Here is a 21,638-nt window from a genome sequence, read left to right as displayed (position 1 = left end):
GTCTCAGACAAGACCTAAAAAATGTGTCCTCTAATGGTAATGAATGCCCCATGCTATGAAACTAAGGCCCTCTATGTCAGGGACAAACAGTAGGATGTATGCAATCTCAGGGCTGTTCTCTCATAGACAGGTTTTGCCCCAAAGTGATTATTTGAAAGGTTTATTGAGCAGTGCAAGATTTAACAGGTGTAGGCTTAGAATGGTATAAAGACTGCACTTTGTTGTGTCCGCTGCAAAGAACCTCTAATAAAAACTTCAGGCCTCCCCCCTAGATGCACAAGCTTTGATGACCCAACTCAATCAACTTCTGTCCCACTACTAGGAGCTCTCGAAACTTCATGGAAGGGAAAAGCAAAAATAGTGTTGGAAGGGACAGGAAAAATCAAACTTATGGCTTGCCACCGATAAGTTCCACAGGTCTACGGTGATGGGTTGCAATGCTTGCAGATGAAGGAAAATCTGTCCTCCACAGGAATAGCATTCTTCATGCGTTGTACAATGAGAGTCTAGTGTTCGGTGGCGGAGAACAATTGTAAGCTTTTTGGTCTGAGCTGATTGTGAAACTGCAAAACCCTTGCAAGGTAAGGGGACTACTGTGTAGAGGGTGATCGCCGCTCCTTGGAAGGGGGTTGAGGCAGTTTCTGAAGCGAAGTGGCTGAGGGTCTAACTTGCAATTGATCATTTATTTGTTGGGCGATTCTGGAAACAGCTCTTTCTCAATTAAAGATAGATCCACCACAATCTCCTGCGTCTCTTCTTACTGCTATTGCGACTCAAGCAAAGTTTGAAATGCTTTGTTCTCTACTGGATTCCTACCCTGGGCGGCAGGCTACAGTGCAGAGATGGGCAGAATAATACTGTCTACTTGTCCTCATTCTGGCCAGCCTGGAATTTCTTGGTTAAGTCAGAGGGTAGGTTTGAGAGCTTCCTCTACATCCTGTTGTTACAGTCCGCTAAGGGGCTGTCTGAGTTAGCCAGATTGGGATGCAGGAAGCCCTTTTTGGTAAGGTTAAGCCTTAGTTTCTGCTAATGATCAGGAATCTGGCCAGCTAAGCTAATGGGAAAGAGGCACAACATGATCTGATCTTGCCTAGTCTAAGTGCCCTTCAACTGCAGAATACACCACCTACCAAGGAGCTAATCCACAGATCGTTTTCTCCAGAATGGACCTGTCTAGGTATCAAACATAGCATTGCTTTTATGCAGTTATTTGTTTGACACTGCTATCTTGCACTGTTCTTGTTTCTAATTAGGAAGAAGGCAGATTCTCATTAAACTTTTCTCCCCTGTCTCCTATCCTGTTTTATTCACCACCTTTATTTTTTGCACTGCACTATAACCCATCATCTTGACAATATTTGGTTAATAAGTGTTTATGGGAAGGACCCAGCCATGGTACTAGGTAAGAACATGGTCTCAATGATCAAGAGACCCCTTTTTACCTATGATAGATAACCAAATGAAAATATTGATCATTGCAAGTTTTTGATAGGAATCCTCTGAATACCTCTTGGGTTCTACTCACTAACCACTATGGACACTTTATTTGATTTTTTGTCTCACTTTATTCAAACTATTTATAGTCATTTTGGTACTGTTCAGACCATTGTGACAGATTGAGATAGGTCTCATCTAGACCCCTAGGTTTTTTTGCGTTTCTCACATCAAACATAGCTGACCACACGGGAGGGGCGGTACTATCTGCTGGCACTCCTTGCATAGATTCGCTCCAAATTCAACTGTCTGGACTGCACCCGGCCAGCCTTCAAGCACCAGAGCGTTTGATACTCATTCCTGTTTAATTGACCGTTCTTCACTTACGCATGTGCTTTGCGAAATTTGCACACTGTTTGAAACTCTTCTGCGTAAAGCTGGTCTTATTGTATGCACTGTCTGCTGGGTTTAATCAATTTTAACAAGACCATCCCAATTCTCTCTGTTCACTTCATCAGCACCGTGTCTGGATCCGGTGTTTTGTGCCATAGGCCCACTGCTTAATCCTATCTATAAAGGTCTACCTTGTTACGTGCTCTATGTGTTTCCCACCCACCAGGAAAGCGAGGATCTATCTGAATTTCCTCCGTCAATACCTAGAAATATTTTTATCACATGGTTTTATCTAAATGGTGTATGTTCCCATGCATTTTACTGCTCGTAAAGCTTTTTATTAACCATAAAATAAAATTTACTTATGGCTGTAGTGGAAGGATCATTTGTGACTACTCAGAGTCCTGTGACTATTTTCCACTGTACTACTCTACATGGCCAACATTTCTCGCAGCATCGCTACCATGCCTGTTCTTGGTTGCCTAGTCATCTCCTCCAAATTCCTGCCCCTTCCTTCGTCTCTGTTTTAATTAACCCCTTCGATGCGGATGACAAAGCCAGCTCGTCATGTGCGTTCCCTGCGCTGCGTGCATGACGAGCTAGCTTTGTCACGAAAGCAGCGATTTTAACATTTCAGCGCGCAGCGGGAAAACCCGCTAGCGCGCATGCGGTTAAGCGCTGACCCCGGCCTGCCCATAACCAGCTTTGGACTGAGTACCCCTAAAAGGGCATAGCCTCTATAATGAGAGCTGACTGGCAATCGAGCAGTTACCCTTACAATAGAAGGCCAGGTTCAAAATCAGACATAGCACAGAAAAGAATTGTTAGAACATAAAAGAGGACAAAAAAAGAGAAAGGGGAGCAAAAGAAGAGGAAGACAGAGAATCACCCTAGTTCTCGGTGCTCTGAGCAGCAGAGGCAAGACCTGTCCTCAGACAATACAAACCGGAACCGTGAGACGGAAGTAGAAGGTGGAACTCCATGGGACAGTCGGCAGGAATCATCCCCCTATCATCCCAAAAGATCTCTGCGCTCCAAGAATAAACATCTGGCAGTTGTCCCCAGGATAAACAAATCTCGGAGTGGTGGACGCATGTTTACATACACAGCAGCGAAATGTTGGAACCAGCTTCCTAACAACATTCGCCTTGAGGACAACTATCTGTCCTTTCGCAAACTCCTGAAAACCTTTCTATTTCCATGATACCCGACTGTAGCACGGTGATAACTCTGCTTCCAGCCCTGGGAGGCCTTCTGGTAGCCATGCGCTTTATGAAAGCATATTCATTCATCATTCATTCATCAGCTGTGACCCCTGACCCTCAGATAGCCGAGCACCTCATTAAGGGTTTCACTCACCTCAGGTGTAAAATGTCCACCCCTGAGCAGGAACCAGCTGCAGAGCGAGAGCTACAGCTAGCAGTGGGGGAATTTATATCTTGCCTGCCAAGTTTGCAACCTTTGCACTTGGTGTAGGTTGCATAGGATTGCCACCTCTCAAAACTTCACCTACAGATTCATTTTTTCACAAAACAAAAAGTATTTTAGAAGAAAATTCTTTCTGTAAATTAGATTTTTGGGTCGGGCCTCACCGCTGCGTGGTTTACATCGCATGACAATAATATCACATTCACTACATTGCCCTATTGACTATACTGCATGGTACACAGAGTTAAGGAGATCAAAAGGTAAAAATAGTGGTAAGCTATACAGTAGATGCAGTATTACTGTAGGTGGGTGTTATCGACCTCAGTATAGTTTCACACACCAAGCTATCGCTGGTATTTTTTGCCTACAAAATCTTATTTTGCTAAACCTATTGTTTGCGATTTAAACTTCGCAGTCTTTCTGAAGGTTGCAGAGCTTGCCAGGTTTCGAAATAAAAGACCTGGAGTGAGATGAAAACATATTCGCTCTATTTTTTTATTTTCCCATTTACACACCAGCATAATTCCCTTTGTCTGAACGCACATGCGATGCTAGCAGCAAGTAAAACAAAAAAAAACAGATGCCCCTTTCATCAGTCTGAGCATTGGAGGGTCTCTCTTAAGGGCTGTAAAAAACATGAAAAGTCCAGAGCGAGTGTAAAAGGCAGTTTAGGTCTACACCATGACCTGTTTATCAGGGATAATAATAAAGAAAATCCACAGAAAATGTAAGTTAAGAATAAAAAAGTTATTAAACGTGAGTTTCTAGTTTTTTTGATAATTCTCTGCCTCCAAAGTATACTTTTTTCAATTAGAATGTTAATTTCCTATTTAGGTTCTGATCCTAAAAGCTTTAAAAAACGTCTACTACCACTGATATTTCCCATAATTTAGCTCCATGATCCTAACCAAGCAGTGCACTAAAGGTTGCGATCTGCGAAAGTGGGCCACTGTTTTTTGGCTGCCCGGGCATACTTGTGGCTCCAATCCAACCCTGCTTGCATCCCTTCTGGTTCCACATCCAAGCTTCCTGGTACATGTACATATATGACCATCCCCCTTGCTGCTTGGTCCTGCTCATACATCCCTTACCTTTCCCCCACTGATCTTCCTGCAGCTCTCATGCAGCCTGTCCACACTCTTGGTGAAGTCTTCGAAGTCGGGAATGACGAACTTCCTGCGGAAAGCCTGGGTTAGCAGCACGATGTTGCCTCTGACACACCTGAAGCGAGAAGAAAGGGATTAAGCAGGATTGAAAAGCTTGAGGTGAGCACTCAGGGTGACAGAGAGGAGAAGGAGAAGGAAAAAGAGAAGAGAATGAAGAATGTGGAGGAAGCAACCAATTCCAAGACTAAGGCTATCTGATTCCCCAGCATTATTTGATTGTATCTAAAAGAATATTTAATCAAGGAGCCACCACAAGAGTGAGTAGTGCAGTCAAGGAAAAGATTTGAGCTGAACTGAATCCTGACCTCTAGCACTCTGCAGCCGGTAAACAACGTTTACCATGAATTTTTCTCCCCGTAGGGAATCACAATGCTGTTGTTACAATGACCGTGTTGTGATTCTGCATACCATTACTCCGCAAGTCAGAACAAGGACTAGCGGGGGGGGGGGGGGGGGGGGGGTTGTTGGATTTCAAATCCAACACCTTCCCTATTGTCCGCACCGACTGGAGTGGGAATAGTAAATTATACTATTCCAACACCCAGCGCCCCCCTCTGCAAGTCGTTGTTCCGACTTGCGGAGAAATGGTATGGGGAATCACGGCGCGAGCGTTGTAAGGACCGCGTTGTGATTCCCTGTGGGATAATGTCATACATTCCCTCTGCAGCCATCCGATGACTGACGCGTGCCTTCACATCACAGACTTCGTTAGGCCAGGGACCCTAATGTGATCTCTTATGCATATATCAGTTAGATGAGCCTGAACCAAGAGCCTTGATGGATCTAAATGCCTGAATTTGCCAGATGTTACAATGTGACCAATTGGCTTCGGCCAGCATTCGCAAGTGACCCTCATTTTCAAACCAAATAATCGTGAGTGGCCATGAGCCACCACGTAACCTGCAGTGTATCCCGAACACCCCTTGACTAGATATGTAGTGTCACCAAAGACTCTAAATAGACACTATTAGGTGACTCCCAGCATTCTCCAGTAACCTTACGCCTGAAGAGTGAGGTGAAATCAGAGGTTATGTTTGGCAAGACCCCACTGAGAACCCTTTTCCATGATTTAACCTCCTTATGGCTGAACAGTGTGGTGACCTCCAATAAACTGCAACCACACAATGACTGCCCCTGTTTTTATACCACAGACTGCTTGGCTAGACAAACCTATGTGACCTCCTGAATGCTGACCTATCTTATGACTTGAACGTGTAGTGAAAACAAAGGTTGTGTGACTCTTCCCCCTCCAACATCCTGCAAATACTTTCTGACTGAAAAAAGTGTCGTAAAACTGAAGCTTCTTATTAGCCAGACAGTCGCATATGACCCACGGCATACTGCCAATCAGCTTGCGAGCAAGCAGTATGGTGAACCCAAAGGCTCCGATTGGCCGAATACTGTGAGGGGGGACCTCAAGCATGCTGCACCCACTATATGATTGAATATGCAGTGAAGCGGAAGGCTCTGGCGGGCCAGGCACCATCTACTTACCTCCAACAGGTGTATTATAAAACAAAAACAAGAATATAAAGAAAGAACAAGACAGTAAGGGCTTAGTCCAGATGAAAAATAACGACCAAGATAACACAGTTCCTCAAAACGTCTGGTCCGTTACATTACTCCTTACGAAGTGGGGGGACTGACCAAGTTAGGCAGTATACAAGTGACATAATGATGCGCCATCACAGCACATGATGTCGCGATGCGTGACATTCCACATGGCATCACAGGAAGTGACCTCACTGGAAGTGACATCAGGTACTGAGATCTCACACATATGTTTATAAGGTGTTTAATACGTACTTTTAAGTGCATTATGATAGTTAACAAAAGAGATGTGGAGTCGGGGTTGTAACGCAATCCTTGAGCAAAATCTGGGCCTCAACAAATACATTTTCTTTTAAACCCTGTCACAAAGAAATTGGCAAAACATAATCATCCACTGTTCTTGGGTGGGATGGGGTGCTTGGGGATTGTTGAACCTCTATTTTGCTGCTGCCTTCTTCGGGTTTGCTATTCATGATATCACAACACACATGGAGTGCATCTTATACAATGTTGTGAGCATAAATGTACCACTTATTTATGCAATACTGCTCTGATAAGTGTATGTTAAAACGTATGCCAACTGAAAATGTAATAAAAATTAATAATAAAAAAAAAGTTGTCTCCTGCAAAGCACATCATGTATCATGCAGATCATAGACTTATTTTATGAAGTCAGGTGTGTGGTTTACTGCTTTGAGCACAGAGATCCTTTTGTTACTGCAGTTCATAAATTGTAATCCTTGTAGTAGAGCACAGTGAGCTATGAAGGGCATTTGACTCCTACAACTTGCAACCCTGACTGTCTCATGTAACAAATCTTGTACATTGATTTGCACACTTACATGATTTATTTTGAATGGATAATGTGTATGTTATATAAAGCACTCTAAAACTGATTGGAATGAGTAGCGCTATCAAAGAAATATAATAATAGTGATATTTAAATTGTTATTTGTGTAAATACTAGGACAGCCAACCCCATCTGACATTCTTACAGTGCATGGACTAATATACAGGGACTGGACAAAGTAAAAAGCATGCATCTCCTAATTACCTGTGAAGAGATAACAAGCTGTGTGCTTTTGTTTCCACTCCTTTGCATTTAAGTGTGAGGTTACAGGCCACCTCCAGTCCGATACTCCAATGAAAAGGAGGCCTGATGGCCCCTGAACTTCTGCCTTTGTCTTTCGCCCAGCTGGGAGGTGAAAAAAAAGCCCCCGCTCTCCTGCACGTTGCTGCAGGTAATGGAAAGCAGACAACATGCAGGAGCAGTTGGACTTGTCCCGGTGTCTGAAAATTACACTGGGACAAGTTCAATATATTTCTGTGGGGCCCAACTTCTTGGCAGTGTGGACGGCGTCCACTCTGTGAAAACAGTGGGTGGACGCTGTGTACCCACGTGTACCCCCGACTCGTGCCCTGTATAAAATATAGTGGCAGGGCAACTCTCAGCTTACCTAGGAGAGTCAACTGTACAGGACCTCTGACCTTTGGACTTTTGTCTGCATGGGAGACTGGCATACGAATGTCAGCACTGATCAGTAAGGTGGTGTTTTAAGTTCACGCTTGTGTGGCATTCTTAGGTTTCAGTATCAGACACTTGGAGACCAGTCCACTGCACAGGAATATTGACCAAGGCTTAGGGACTTTTCAATGATTAGGAAGTGTAGTGCAAGCAACCCAGCATGTGCCTGGTAAAAGGCAACGCCAAGGCTGCCTTGCGATGAAGGTTGGCCTGCATTACGTGATTTAAGGGCTGTGATTACCTCGTCCAAACTCAGTGCCCTGTCAGTGGTTGGACAATACTCTCCCAAGAGCCTCAATAATTGAGCCTGGAGGAGTATTACTTAATATTGCAGAATTTATATAGCACTTAATATACCTGTCAAGGCCGCAAAGTGCTCTGATTTGCATCAAGATGTTGGGTGCCACCGTAGAGTGCAGGGTTGATACAGTGTTTTCTTTTAGTAAAACCTATATCATGAATGAGAAGCGAAGGTGTCTCATCGAGTACAAGCTTTGTTTGGAAAGTAATTGCAATACAGAGGAGTGGTTGGAGTCCATGTTCACCTTTAAGTTCTTCACTTTTGCGTATTGTTGGACCGTGTTCATACGCTAATCAGATGGTGATCGCTGGACCAGTTGCTGCATGTGGGCAAGTTCCGTTTTCAACATATTTAACGTGAGGTGCATCGATAGGATGCAGCGATCTACCACTTATATGCATCATGCAGGGATATGAGTCAGGATCCAATGAATTCCGGAGACTTTACGTGGTGCGCACGTCATCCGTGGAGTTGAGTTTTGAGTCTGAAGGTGGAGAGCCGGACAGGCGAATGGTTTAGGTAAGCCATTAAACGGAGGGGGACAATGACCAATCCTTGAAGGACACTGTCTGCGGAGTAGAATACAGCTTAGGAGAAGGGAAGAAGTGAATGATGAGGAATCTGTCAATGAGCAAGGTATGAATCCAGGTCCTGGCAGTTCCTTGAATTCCTACATTGTCCAATTTCTGTTACAGCCTGTGGTGATCAATCGTATTAAACGCAGAAGACAGATCCAGGAACAGGAGCGCTGCTGCTCCATTTGAGCCAACTGAAGATTTAATATCCTCCCACATGGTCCTCATTCCTGCTTCCGAGCTACTAGTAGGACATAATCCAGTTAGTAGTCTGAGGCAAGGCTATGAATGCCAATCTAAGGTGGACCTTTCAATAGGTTTGCCTAAAGAATGGTGAATGTTTATATTGGAATGTTGGTAGATAGTTAGAAGGATCTGCGGGGTTAGGGCTTGTAAACTAGCAGTAGCAATTCTGAACTTGGATATTCCTGTACAAAAATAGATTCATAAAGCTGAAAAAACTGGTCTACATATTGGTTTGTGATGTGATGGTCTGCCCCTAAAGTGTTTTGTTCTCTTGGGTAGGAAGCCCCCTTACCTTCAATAAGCCAGATCACCACCTCCCAGTCCTGTCATCCTCAGGAATCCACCAAACGTTGAAGTTATAAAGTTACTGGTCGCCTCTCTTCTCAGTGTGCATTCGTGCTATGATTTATTCTCCGCTTGATTCAGCTGAAATGTCGATTTTACTGGGCCAAGAAAGGGTGTACCAGGAATTGGACTTTGCTAAAGTAGTTGGGACAAAATATTCTTTACTCTTGAACCTATACCTCCATCTCTTGAACTCACAGCCATCTTATGGATTTTGATGAGATCACCCTTTATTCGCCTGCCTTGTTTTGCATGAGTACTGCATGTTCACATTACATTGGGCATGTAGCACATTCATTTAATGGTATAATATGTTGCATCTCATTGTAAATAATATTTTTTCACTGTATTTAAAATTGTTAGTCTGGTCATATCCTGCAATTCTCTTTTTATGTTGACCCTTCCGGCCTTGAACAATGCATTGATGAGGTATTGTACAAATACTAAACATATCCACAATGACACCTAGGTGGACAGTGATGTACTTTTATATGAAACAGGATACCAGCTATATGTGGCATTATACAACGCCGCTGCTCTGCTCCTTCGCCCGAAGGATGCCAGCCTAGATAGAGCGTGCAAGCACCAGGACCTGGCACATTAGAACACAAAGCCCTCCAAAACAGGTTGTAAAGCGAGATATGCTTGGAACGCTAGCATTTTGCAAACTGACTGCATTCAGGCAGCAACTGGCAGACTTCTTGCAAGAAATGCTGTCCCAACCATCAATAGAGGAACCAGGAAACAATCCATCATTCCATTTTAAAATCTTTGTGGCAGACAGACAAAAGTCAGCCTTAGGTGAGGAGGAGTAGGCAGCAGCAACCCCATAAAGCCCAAGGGGCAGAACAGAACTACTTTCATACTAAACAAGGGGAACCTACAAACAAACCTTGCAGAGACGTGCATTCCATAAGCTAGTCAACAGGAAACAACCCCTTTGAGCCACCTGTGGATGCACCAAAGAGGGCAAACTACAACAATCGTACAAAAAAAACAACAACAAAAAACACAGGAAGACATACAGCACCCTACCATGAGCAAATGCTTGCGACCCAAGGACAATCAATGTCATCAAGGAGCACATTTGGGAGGGACAGCACTAGACCTATTCAAGCTTCAGGACTTACCTCTTTCCATCATTAGTAGCACTGGGTGATCAAGCAGGGTACTGGAGGTTATGCAGCGTCACTTGTCTCACTGTTGTTTATTAACAAATGGGTGCCCGTGGAGATGGTGAAGTACTTCGAGACACACCTGGGTCCAGAGAATGAACAGAAAGATGACAGGATAATAGATGTGTTATTTTCTGAGATCCAGCTTCATGTAAGTGTAAACCGGTGTTCCTTTTGGGTCAACTAGGTTAAGTATGGTTCTCTCTGGACTGGGGCAGCTTGGAGATCCAGTCCTTGGGTTTTTAGCCTTCAAAATGGAGAGGAGATGTGCGCAGACGTCCTCCGCTCTAAGAATGCTGGTTGTGGCACAGTCAAAGATGGAGGTAGAATGTCCTCTATGCAGACTTCACCAAGTCAGGCTCTGGTTTCTGAGAAAGGCACCTGACCTGTATATTTTGGGAGCAATACCCTTGTAGTTTGTCAGAGATAAATACCTCCTACATCGTAGAATGCCTCACCAACTCCATGGTCTGCTCCATCAACTCAGCCATCCTGCCTAAAAGGCTTGTGAGGTACGCTGTAACCTCAACCATCTTGTATAAAAAACTTCTTACCGGCTGCTATTCTGCATTGCAAGAGTTTGACTTGATGGGTCAGAAAGGAGACGAGACTGGTCACCGCGGTGGCAGATCCTGCATCCCTGTCTTTATATACAAACATCTGCAGGTAAAGGGGTAGCCTCTTGTATATAAACAACAGAGGTGCACCACCTATGCGATAAATAAGAATGATTGATAATTTCAAAGTCGAAAGGTGATTTATCTTCTCCTTTATTGTATTTTTTTAATGATTGCTTCACATATATACGCAGAAAAAGTCAGCCAACGTGTTTCGACCATATACAGATGAACTTCTTCAGGGCACAACAGGAGTCAGAAGTTCCGTTGTGTAGTTCTGTTTTGCACCAAGTGCGGTACGTATATAGGAATGGATCACTGACATAATATCGATTACACTAATATAGAATTACAAAAATATTGAGGATAAAATATCGAATACAAAAATATCGAAATCCTATCTACAAACAGGTAAGTACAAAAATATTGAATCAAAAATATTGTTTAAAAAAATATAGTTAGTCAAAATATCGATTTTTTTTTATGTCTTGAAAATATTTTAACATTAATGAAATATTAAAAATAATTGACTAAAATATACATACAAATACTTAAATAACCTTAAAATTATAAAATATATATTAACATAATAAATAATAAAAAATATACAATATTTTTACCGTAGGATAGCGGGAGGGTAAAATTTACTATTCCCACTCCAGTGAGTGCAAAAGTAGGGAAAGTGTTGGATAGCGTAGGGGTAAAAATTACTATTCCCACTCCAGTGAGTGCAACAGTAGGGTAAGCGTTGGATAGCGTAGGGGTAAAAATTACTATTCCCACTCCAGTGAGTCCAACAGTTGAGAAAGCGTTGGATAGCGTAGGGGTAAAAATTACTATTCCCACTCCAGAGAGTGCAACAGTAAGGAAAGCGTTGGATAGCGTAAGGGTAAAAATTACTATTCCCACTCCAGAGAGTGCAACAGTAGGGAAAGCGTTGGATAGCGTAGGGTTAAAATTATTATTCCCACTCCAGAGAGTGCAACAGTAGGGAAAGCGTTGAATAGCGGGAGGGTAACATTTACTATTACCACTCCTATGAGTGCAACAGTAGGGAAAGTAAATATTTAATATATTAATACAAATAATAAAATATCAATACCAATAAAAAATGTATTACAAGTAATTACCAATGTAATATAATAATTAATCAATTAAAATACAAATAAATATTAATTATTAAAATTCATTGCCTATTAATACAAATTAATTACCAACTAACAATTAATTAATTAGCAATAAAAAATTAATTAACAATGAATTCAAAATAAATACCAATAAATAATTTAAAATATTTATTAATTACAATTAAATTACTTCCTACCCTATTCCCCTATAAACCCACAACCCGCTACGGGAAAATAAATTAATAAAATTAACATAATTAATCAATTAATAAAAAGTAAATACGAATTAACAGTTAATTAATTAGCAATTAAAAATTTATTAACAATTAATTCAAAATAAATACCAATAAATTAATTAAATTATTTAATTAATTACAATTAAATTACTTCCCACCCTATTCCCCTACAAACCCACAACCCGCTATGGAAAATAAATTAATAAAATTAACATAATTATCAATTAATCAAAATTAATTACCAATTAAAAATTAAATAATGACCAATTAAAAATTAATTAACAATTAATTCAAAATAAATACCAATAAATTAATAAAAATATTGAATTAATTGCAATTAAATTACTTCCCACCGTATTCCCCTATAAACCCACAACCCGCTACAGAATTAAATCACGCAAAAATTAAATAACATAAAATTCATTACTTAAAATAAATTATAATAAAAATCTACACTTTTCACACATGTACTAACATACAAAACACTTTAAAAAATTCGATATTATTAAAAATTCGACATATTTTAATACCTATATTATATACTTTGATATTTTGACTTTCTATATTTATAAAAATCGATATTAAATTACTTACATTAAATTCGATATTTTTGTTGACTATATTCTGTCCATTCGATTTTTTTGTCCATTCTTTATTTTTACTTTGATATTAATGTAAGTCTATATTTTGTATTCGATATTTTGTATAGTTACCATTGGAACGTCAATCCAGACAGGAAGATTCTTAGAATGTTACATAAAGATATTATTGGTAGAAACAGAGACTCTTTCATCACGTTCCAAAATCCGTGTGTATTAAAGTATTTTTTATTAACTAGTTTGAAGAAAAGGGCAGGTTATCCCAACATGAAGCACTTCAATTGGTGCTGTTCCGGAAACTGGAAATAATACCCCTCTAGGCCACAAGGTGAGGAGCAAACGAAGGTTGTCTCATGTTATTCCAGCATTCTGAGTTATGTAAAAGGAGGGAGGCCAGGAAAGAGATAACAGATTTTCACCAGACAGAATCAGCTGCCAACTATTTCTCCATAGATGTTGGAGGCAGAAATGGCCACATCATTGAGCCACAGCGCTTCACAGAGTAGTGTGGTGAATGGGTTGGTGTTGGGAGTCTGGTGAAGAGGCGCACCAGAGACTACAGAGTTCCTACAGGAGCAGTAAGCCAAAACTTCCAGGACTGATCCCCGCATCAGATGGGAACGCGAGTAATTCTAAACCTGTTCCAGTCTACATGAGCTGCACCAGGAAGCACATATTGAATCCTATGGCACAGGGGGCGTGGGACTCATTTATAGGCATACCCATCACATGTACGAATTCTGCGTTAACAACGAGCCACGTGATGGAAAGAATGCTTTGGGCTGGACTGTTTTTTTCGGAGCAGGACAAGACCTATTAGCATATGGCTGATATCCTTCTAGAGTGGCAGGGTAGTAAAAAAATGATGGATTGGAATGTGGCCCTGAGCAAGCGCCTGTGGCTGAGATTAATTCAATTTGTTGTTTGTTGTGATAAACATCTCAACTTGAGATTTGGGTCCTATGCTTGCTGCAAGGTAGGATTCATCTTTACTTGTGAGAACTGTAAATACCGTCAAATTAATTTTAATGCTGTAAAATGATTGGACAATGACAGTCAATTAAAGAATATATATATATATATTCTTAATTCGTCCATCAGTTGCGAAACCACGTATGTGATCTTTATGATAGTACGTATGCACACTAAGGGGCAGATTTACTACTTCTGGCGCATCTCTGCTAATCAGCAGGGATGCGCCAGAAGAGTTGTGACGCATCTGCCCACCCGTAAACCACCACTGATGCGCACCGTGGTGCACGGATGGGCAGATGTGTGTCGCATCCCCCAGCGGAAATACGGCGCATTGCTGGAGTTGTGTCGCAAGCGCGATGCAGCTCCAGCAAGGCTCGGGGTGCCCCTATCCCTAACATGTTGCGTCAATCCTTACGCCTGCTTCAAGCAAGCGCAGGGTTTTGACGCAGCATGGACGTAAAAGTGACTGAGTGAAATCTTGTAGATTTCACTCAGCCACTTTTGCAAGGCGTTCCTGCGCCAGAACGCATCCCCCCCTGTGCTGGCATGCCCACATGTGGCGCAGGGGTTTACAACATGACACATCTCTCTAGATGCGTCACGTTGTAAATAACCCGCAGCATGGCGCTGCCTTTGCACCGCCGCTGCGTCACAAAAGTGACGCAACGGCAGCGCAAATGTGGCGTAAGGGGCTTGTAAATCTGCCCCATAGTATTATGTTGGTGTCCCAATTCGCCAACTTAAAACATAGCTGAGCACTTTAGGGCCATAGAAAACAAAAACTTTAAATATACTGTTACTCTACATAGACATATGAATCGTAGGGGAGATGTAGCGGGCCGGAAATTTCTCTCGCTGGAACATGTTTCACAAGATATTTGCTGCAGCGTTAGAGAATATATACTCAGATAGAAGGAAAGTATATACATCTGATTTTAAAAACCATAGAACCAGGAGGTTTAAATAATGAGTTGGGCCTTGTTTCTCTATTGATACAAATCTGCCTTTTTTTAATTACACCAAAATGTAATTTTGATGTACGTTTGATTTGAGTTTAACAAAGAATGCCAAACGATGTCCTCCTCTCCTTGCTACCTGGCGAATAAACGGAAACTCTCTGGAGGCTCTAGACCATCACGTAATGCGGAAAATTTTCTGCTTGAACCTCCCACTTTCAAGAAGGAAAGATCGATGGCCCAATCCTTTTCAGGCAACGCGGTGAGAATCTGGAACTCACTTCTGCCTCAGCTCCGGACCACCACCTCCTCCCAGGCCTTCAAAACTGACCTCAAAGTTCTCCTACTTCAAAGACACCTCCAAATGTAATTCACACCCTCTCTATTATCTGCAGGAAGACCCTCCATTATAGAGAATCCTTTTCTCCATGACTATGGAAGTGCCTTCCCAGTGTGTTCTGCCAGTTTCTGCAGGATTATCCTTCTACCTGTATTTGGTACTCGTTTGTAACATGCACATGTCACTTTTCTCTTGTAACAAACACACTGTTTGCTACCTCTCACATTTTATTTGCTTTAGATACTTGCACGAGTGCCACCATTGCCTACGTAACGTTTGTTCTTGTGTTTGAGTGTCTGCCATTTACTGCAGTATTATACCTCTACTTGTACTTTGTACGCTTTTGTAACCTGCACACATGTCTCTTTTTCCTCCTGTATTACACCGTTTGCTATCTTTTGTATTTTGTTTGCTCACAATTGTCATTTTTGCCTCATGTAACTTAATGTTTGCTTTTGTAATTTGTTAACTTGTAATGTTCTCCTCCTATATCAGTTTTGTTTCTATTGTGAAGCGCTCTGACACCTTCGGGTAAAGTCTGCGCTATATAAAAATGCATAAATAAATAAATTGCGAATGTTTGAAAGTACCTTATCTGTTTATAATTGTGGTTCTAAAAACATCCAGCAGATGGTGCAAGGAGGTTAAAAATGCATTGGACCTTCATTCTTGTAAGAACGTTTGGACATACTTTTTTTTCGAGTGTTAATCTGTTTGAAATTTAAAATGCGGACACAGGATTGGCTGAAACTTTAATTGTAGCATTTGTATTAGAAGCGCTGATTGGATGAAAGACAGAAACCCTGACGGAGGGGGAGGGTGTTCCCCCGAAGCACGTTGTGTTGGTTTTGGAACAGATGTGATGGATTATACTTTTAAATCAGATTGCTGTAAAAGATATTTTTGTACTAAATATGAACAAAGTAGAAATAAATATTTTTTAAACTGGCATAAAGACAAAATAGGGGTTGTAGTGTGAAGAAATTGTCTAGGGGTACTATGCGTTGTAATGGTATGCATTGTAATGGTATGCGTTGTAATACCTGCGTTGTAGTGACATGCGATGTAGTGTCATGCGATATAGTGTCATGCGTTGTAAAGTCTGCGTTGTAGTGACATGGGTTGTAGAGGATGTTGTGATGCACGGACTGCGTTCTAAGTGTAGTGCGATGTAATGGTTGCGTTGTAAAGGATATTTCCCCACCCTGGGTTACCTCACTTCCAGGTGGGCAGGTCCAGCACAAATCAAGCAAGTTAAGGTGTCCTTGCTCCTGCAGCCAGTCAGACTACCCTGAACCAGCAACTGGGCATCAGCAGGGGTCAGGCAGAGAACACAACCATCCCTTCCAGTGGAGCAGTGGTGACTGGTGCAGACCAGTCTTGCCCAAGCACCTCAAGCCATTCACGAGCACCCTTCAGTGCCACGGTGCCACCAAGCATGATCCAGACAGGAGTTGCACAGCATCCGCTCCCACACCAGAACCTCTGCTGGTCCTCTGTTGCTACCAGAGAGATGCCATCATCGGCAGCCACAGAACAGCGGGCAATCTCTGAAGTGGAGGGAGACTTCTAGTGGGCTAACTCACATCACAACCCCATCTCTCATGGAGAGGCTCTTCTCACTCAGACATCAGAAGCTGGAGGTGGGGGCTGAAATGACTGGTATCACCCTTGGCAGGCGGCACCAGTGTATTGCAGGGTATCTGAACAGCAAAGACTTCCACCCAGAGTGAATCTGTTAAAGCCTTGTTAACCGGACAATGCGTTGGAGAGTGCAGACCTGCTCACTGGAGTTAGCACCCGTGACACAGCATAGAAAGGTGTCTCTGCGGGTATTTGGCACAGGCCTTTGAACCACTCAAAGCACTGGGGCCTTTTTGAAAGTGGAACGAGATACAAAAACAGAGATTATCCTTAACAACAATCCATCTTGAGAATCAGAGTCCAACATAGAGTGTGTAGGAGAAGAGGTTAAATGAGCTTCCTTCCGTGAGAATGTAACACTATTGTTCTAAAGTGAGACGGTGCATTTCAGCCTCAAAGGCAGCAATTTCCCTGAATAGAACATGGCTAGCCCCAGGATCTAAAGGAGGTTTTAGTAGCGTTGAATGCAGTCAGTATTTTATTAACTACTAACTACCATCAATTTGGACTCATTTTATGATTTGTTACCTTTGCCTCAAATTGTAAAGAGCTCTGATATCCTTCGGGATCAAGTTCGCGCTAGATAAAACTTTATAAATAAAAAAGAAATTAAAAAAATTACTCGATGTCCAGCTTGAAGGGTTAAGACTTCCAAGTCTACTCTTGTAGTGGAACGCGGTATGCCCTACTTCAAGGACCAGGCCTGCCCCGCGTGGGAAGTTGAATAGGATGCACAAGGCAACCCAGATCAGTGATCCATGACCCTAAAAAGAAGTGTGAAGCCTGAGAGTAGCCCAGACCTTCTAATGTTACCAGTGGAAAGGAAAGCTTTAGAAAATCCATAGGGTGGACCCCAGAGTAGGGCTTGGGAGCTGAGCTAGACACAGAGACCCCAAATACTTGGCTTTTCTTTTTTTTTAACACTAAAATTAATCAGATTTGAAAAATTATTCAGAATGGTCCAAGTTCTTTCTTTGGAAAGTTTGGTCTAGGTTCCTTGAGAGTGGCGACGTTTACAGACCACCACTAATCGGCTCAAAGAGGGGATCTTTGTTATTGCATATTTGATTGAGTTCTGATGTCTCAATGTGGTTTAAATTCTACTGACTCCCAGGAACATATATCGGATGAAAACAGGATTGATTGTGAATTCCTACAAAAATGCAGAGCACTATTTAAACATTCTTAAAAAGACTACACAACTCTGTCTTATGTTGTCTACCTTTGTGTTCCTTCTTTCAGTAATCTCTCAAATGTGCATGTGTTCGGATTTCTCTTCCTTATGTGGGAAGTGTGGGCCTCCGTCTCTGGTTCTCTGGCGTGTGAAGAACGTCTCCAGCTCTACGGATGGCGAATGACTTGTTTTGTGAAAACCTGTGGCCTTGAACTCAAACGACTTGTTGCTCTCCCTGGGATTTGTCCAGAATCATTTGGGCTGCTTTTCAATTTTGAGCAGTAATGAATGTTGGGAAACTGTTTTTTCCAGGGACCTCCAGTAGCTGCTTACTGAACAGCAGGTGCACGTTTTCCCTTGGGCTAATGCCCTCCTTTGGTGCAAGAGAAACTGAGGCTCACTGTTGCAGAGGATTATGGGTAACACCACCAACACATACACAATCCAGAGGAACAAGAGAGCTTTACCTCTGTAGTGCTGACTGCGCACACAGTCTGTTCTGTCACATCAAGGCACAAGGGAATTTTACAGTCAATGAATATTGTTTCCAAATACATATATTTATTTATCACGTTTTATATAGCGCAAACTAGCCCCAAAGCTGTCAGAGCGCTTTACAGACATATCACAGCAACAACAGCATGTGGAGTAAAAAAAATACATAGTGACACTATATAAAATGGTTATTTGGTTGAGAGTTTGATATTCTCCCAGTTTATCCTACGATCGCATTGTCTGGAATTTAATTTGTTTTTTCCTGGAAATCTATGACTGATTTGTTTGTTTTCAAGCACATTAGGTTTCAGTGGTTTTGCAGTAGGCTTGGGTTCTGCTGCAGGTCCTCCTCTGTTAGGGACAAGTAGAGGGGCCACATAATATCCACGGAGCAAAGAAATAATTTCAATAATCCAAGCACTAGTTATATTATATTGTTACTCATTTATAACATGAACCTTGGTCCAGGGAGCATCAGAGAGTCAGAGCTTTCTTAAGTTACTTTGGTATCCTAAGGGAGATACATTTTTTGCCACTCTTCTCTCATCTTTTTTGAGCTTCAAAACTCTGCAGGGCAAGATGTTGGTGGTACCAGCAGTTCACCTCCTGGGAAACCTCCATGTGGCTATGTATACAAACTTCACAATAGAGAAAAGCGCATTCCGTAGGTAGCTCTGTCGATAAAAACATGATCAGGAACAAAAGTAGAATTTTTTAGTACTCAAAGCAAAAAAGATAATGGCCACGAAACAATTCCTGAAACACAAGGCAAGCACTTAATGTGTACATTTCAGCCATACCCCATAGACAAAAGAAATATGGCGATTCAAAGTAGTAAGGCAACTATCCAGATAGTCATAGTAAGAGATACCAATCATCTATCATTCGTATGCAGGGCGTAAATTGTAGGATAGGGAGGACAGTTAAGACGCATTACTAGTCTACACAGGGTGTTCTAGGAGATATGATTTAAATGGGTCTCAGATTTCCCGGGGATGGGACGAGAGCGGAAGCAGTTCAGCATAAGTGCATGTTTGGTCCTGCCAGAGTGTCATGTCGCTAATCCAATCCTTGAATTTGGATGCACGTCCGCGGCCCCATCTACAGGCCACATGCCGCCTGGCTAGAAGGAGAGTGAATGAGACAAATTTACAGTACGTCACAGGTATCTCTTCCGTGTATCTGAGTAGAGAGGTGAGCGGGGACAAGGGGATTTGCATCAATTCCAGCCTGGGGAATACTTGCTGCTAGTAGGTGAAGACTGAGCTACAACCCCATGCAAGATGAAGAAAGTCAGCGGCTTCCGCCCTACACCTGTCGCATTGGTTTGTTTCACGTAGTTTGTATTTGTGTAGTTTAACGGGAGTGTAGTAAATACGGTGCAGAAGCTTGTAGTGAGTGATACGCAACCGAATACTGGAAGAGACTTGTTCAGTCTGCCTGCAACAATACAACCAATGTTGGTACGTGACCTCATGTCCGATGTCAGCCGCCCATTTATCCTGGGAAGTGCAGTGGGGTAGACCATCTCTGTGTACACGCTACAATAGAGTGTAGATACTAGGTGGGACACATTGTTAACGCGTAGTACATGATGCAGTAGAGCGATAACTGGGGGTTCTTGAGGGTAAGAGGGAGTGTACTCTTTAAAACCTTGCCACAGGCGGACATAGAGGAAGATGTCCATGGGAGAGGGCTACGTATTACCAAATCGTTGCTGTATGGTGCGGAACATGCCAGCGAGATAGAGTCACCCCAGAAATGAATGTTATGTTTAGTTGTGGTTTTGTGGAAAACTCATTCCCGCAAGACTGGCATCTTTGGGGAATATGTAAGAGGGAGCAACGGGGAATATAAGATGGGGGCTTTAAAGTGGCAACTAATGCGGCGCCAAGCTGCAACCGTACAATCTACAGAAGTCGGGAAGTACGCGAGAGGCGTGGGTGTAGTCAATATAACCCCGTCAAGCAGGATGGGGTCTGACAGCCAGTGTTCAGTTGCTACGTGAGGCATATATCTGGGAGGGTGGAACCAATAATTAGTATAGTGTGCTTGGGCACATATATAGTTCTAAATTAGGGACATTAAATCACCCCTGGGAATATGGTTGTGTAAGTGTATCCCACTGCAAACCTGGTTGTTTACCACCCCAACATAATCTGATTAGCTCCGAGTGAAGCTGAGAAAAGAAATGCCTGCCTGGGTCATAAGGGATATTTAAAAACAAATATAGGAGCTTGGGGAGGATGGCCATTTTAATGAGCAAGACACGGCCCGCCATAGTGAGGGCAAGAGGGTTCCAGCAAGTGATGGTGCTAGTGATATGTTCCAATGTACGTCCATAATTGAGACTCATTAATTCCTTGCGATCAATGGTGACGTGAATCCCCAGGTACTTCACCTCGGCACGCACCATTCTATGGGATAGTCTGTGGGGAATCGTACCACAGATGATGTGCAGGGCCGGACTGGGAACCAAAACCGGCCCTGGCAAAGTGCTCGGCCGCCCCCCCTGCCCCCACCCCTTCCCCCCGGGGGTTGTGGGTGCCGCCGAACTCTTTGCCGGGGCTGGTTTTCAGCCGATTTTGTTACAGGGCCGATTTTACAGCTATGCTGCAAATTGGCCCTGTAACAAAAACGGCCCCCAGGGGCACCAAACCGGCCCCCACCCGTGCGGCGCACTGGGGGATTGTCCAGTGCCCGCTACGGCCAGTCCGGCCCTGATGATGTGAGTGGAAAAAGTTGAGATTTGGCCCAATTGATATGGATGCCGCAGAGACCTCCGAATCAAACAACTTCGCGGAGGAGCGGGTTGAGGTTCTGTTGAGGGTCTTTGACATACAGGGTAACATCGTCGGCATACAGGGAAATGAGGATCTGGCGAAGGAAACATCAAAGGGCCTTTTCTTCATGATGCTGCCTGATTTTTCCCGCCAGCGGCTCTATAGCAAGGGCAAACAGGAGGGGAGAGAGAGGGCAGCCCTGTCAAGTACCTCAAGTGATGTGGAAGGAGGGGGAGGTATGGCCATTAATCAGAACCCGTGCCATGGGAGAGGCATAAAGAAAACATATCCATGCTAAGAAGCCAACAAGTAGCCCCATGCATTGAAGGATGGTAAAAAGATAGTCCCATTCCATGGAGTCAAAGGCCTTAGTGGCGTCTGAAAAAACTGCCACTAGGGCCAGTTGGGGATCAACCATTTGCAGAATGGAAGTACGGAGATTGTGGGAGGTCGCTCTACCAGGGATAAAACCCGCCTGGTCCGGCAGCACAAGTTTCTCCATCAATAAACTGAGGCTGATGGCTAAGGTTTTGCAAGAATTTTTGCGTCTGTG

General features: G+C 42.8%; 1 protein-coding gene across 2 annotated transcripts in view; it reads right to left on the bottom strand.

Moving 5' to 3' along the window:
• The window catches only part of GLS2 (glutaminase 2), a 252,782-nt gene that overhangs the window by 132,776 nt on the left and 98,368 nt on the right, over window positions 1-21,638 (bottom strand). For both annotated transcript variants that reach the window (XM_086959521.1, XM_086959530.1), the window contains exon 4: window positions 4,347-4,476. In XM_086959521.1, the coding sequence (XP_086815647.1) occupies window positions 4,347-4,476 (130 nt within the window). The remainder of the gene's footprint in view (window positions 1-4,346; window positions 4,477-21,638) is intronic.

This window comes from Lissotriton vulgaris, chromosome 1_1 (assembly GCF_964263255.1).
Source record: "Lissotriton vulgaris chromosome 1_1, aLisVul1.2, whole genome shotgun sequence".
Taxonomy (NCBI): Eukaryota; Metazoa; Chordata; class Amphibia; order Caudata; family Salamandridae; genus Lissotriton; species Lissotriton vulgaris.
This window is presented reverse-complemented; position numbering and strand designations above follow the sequence as displayed.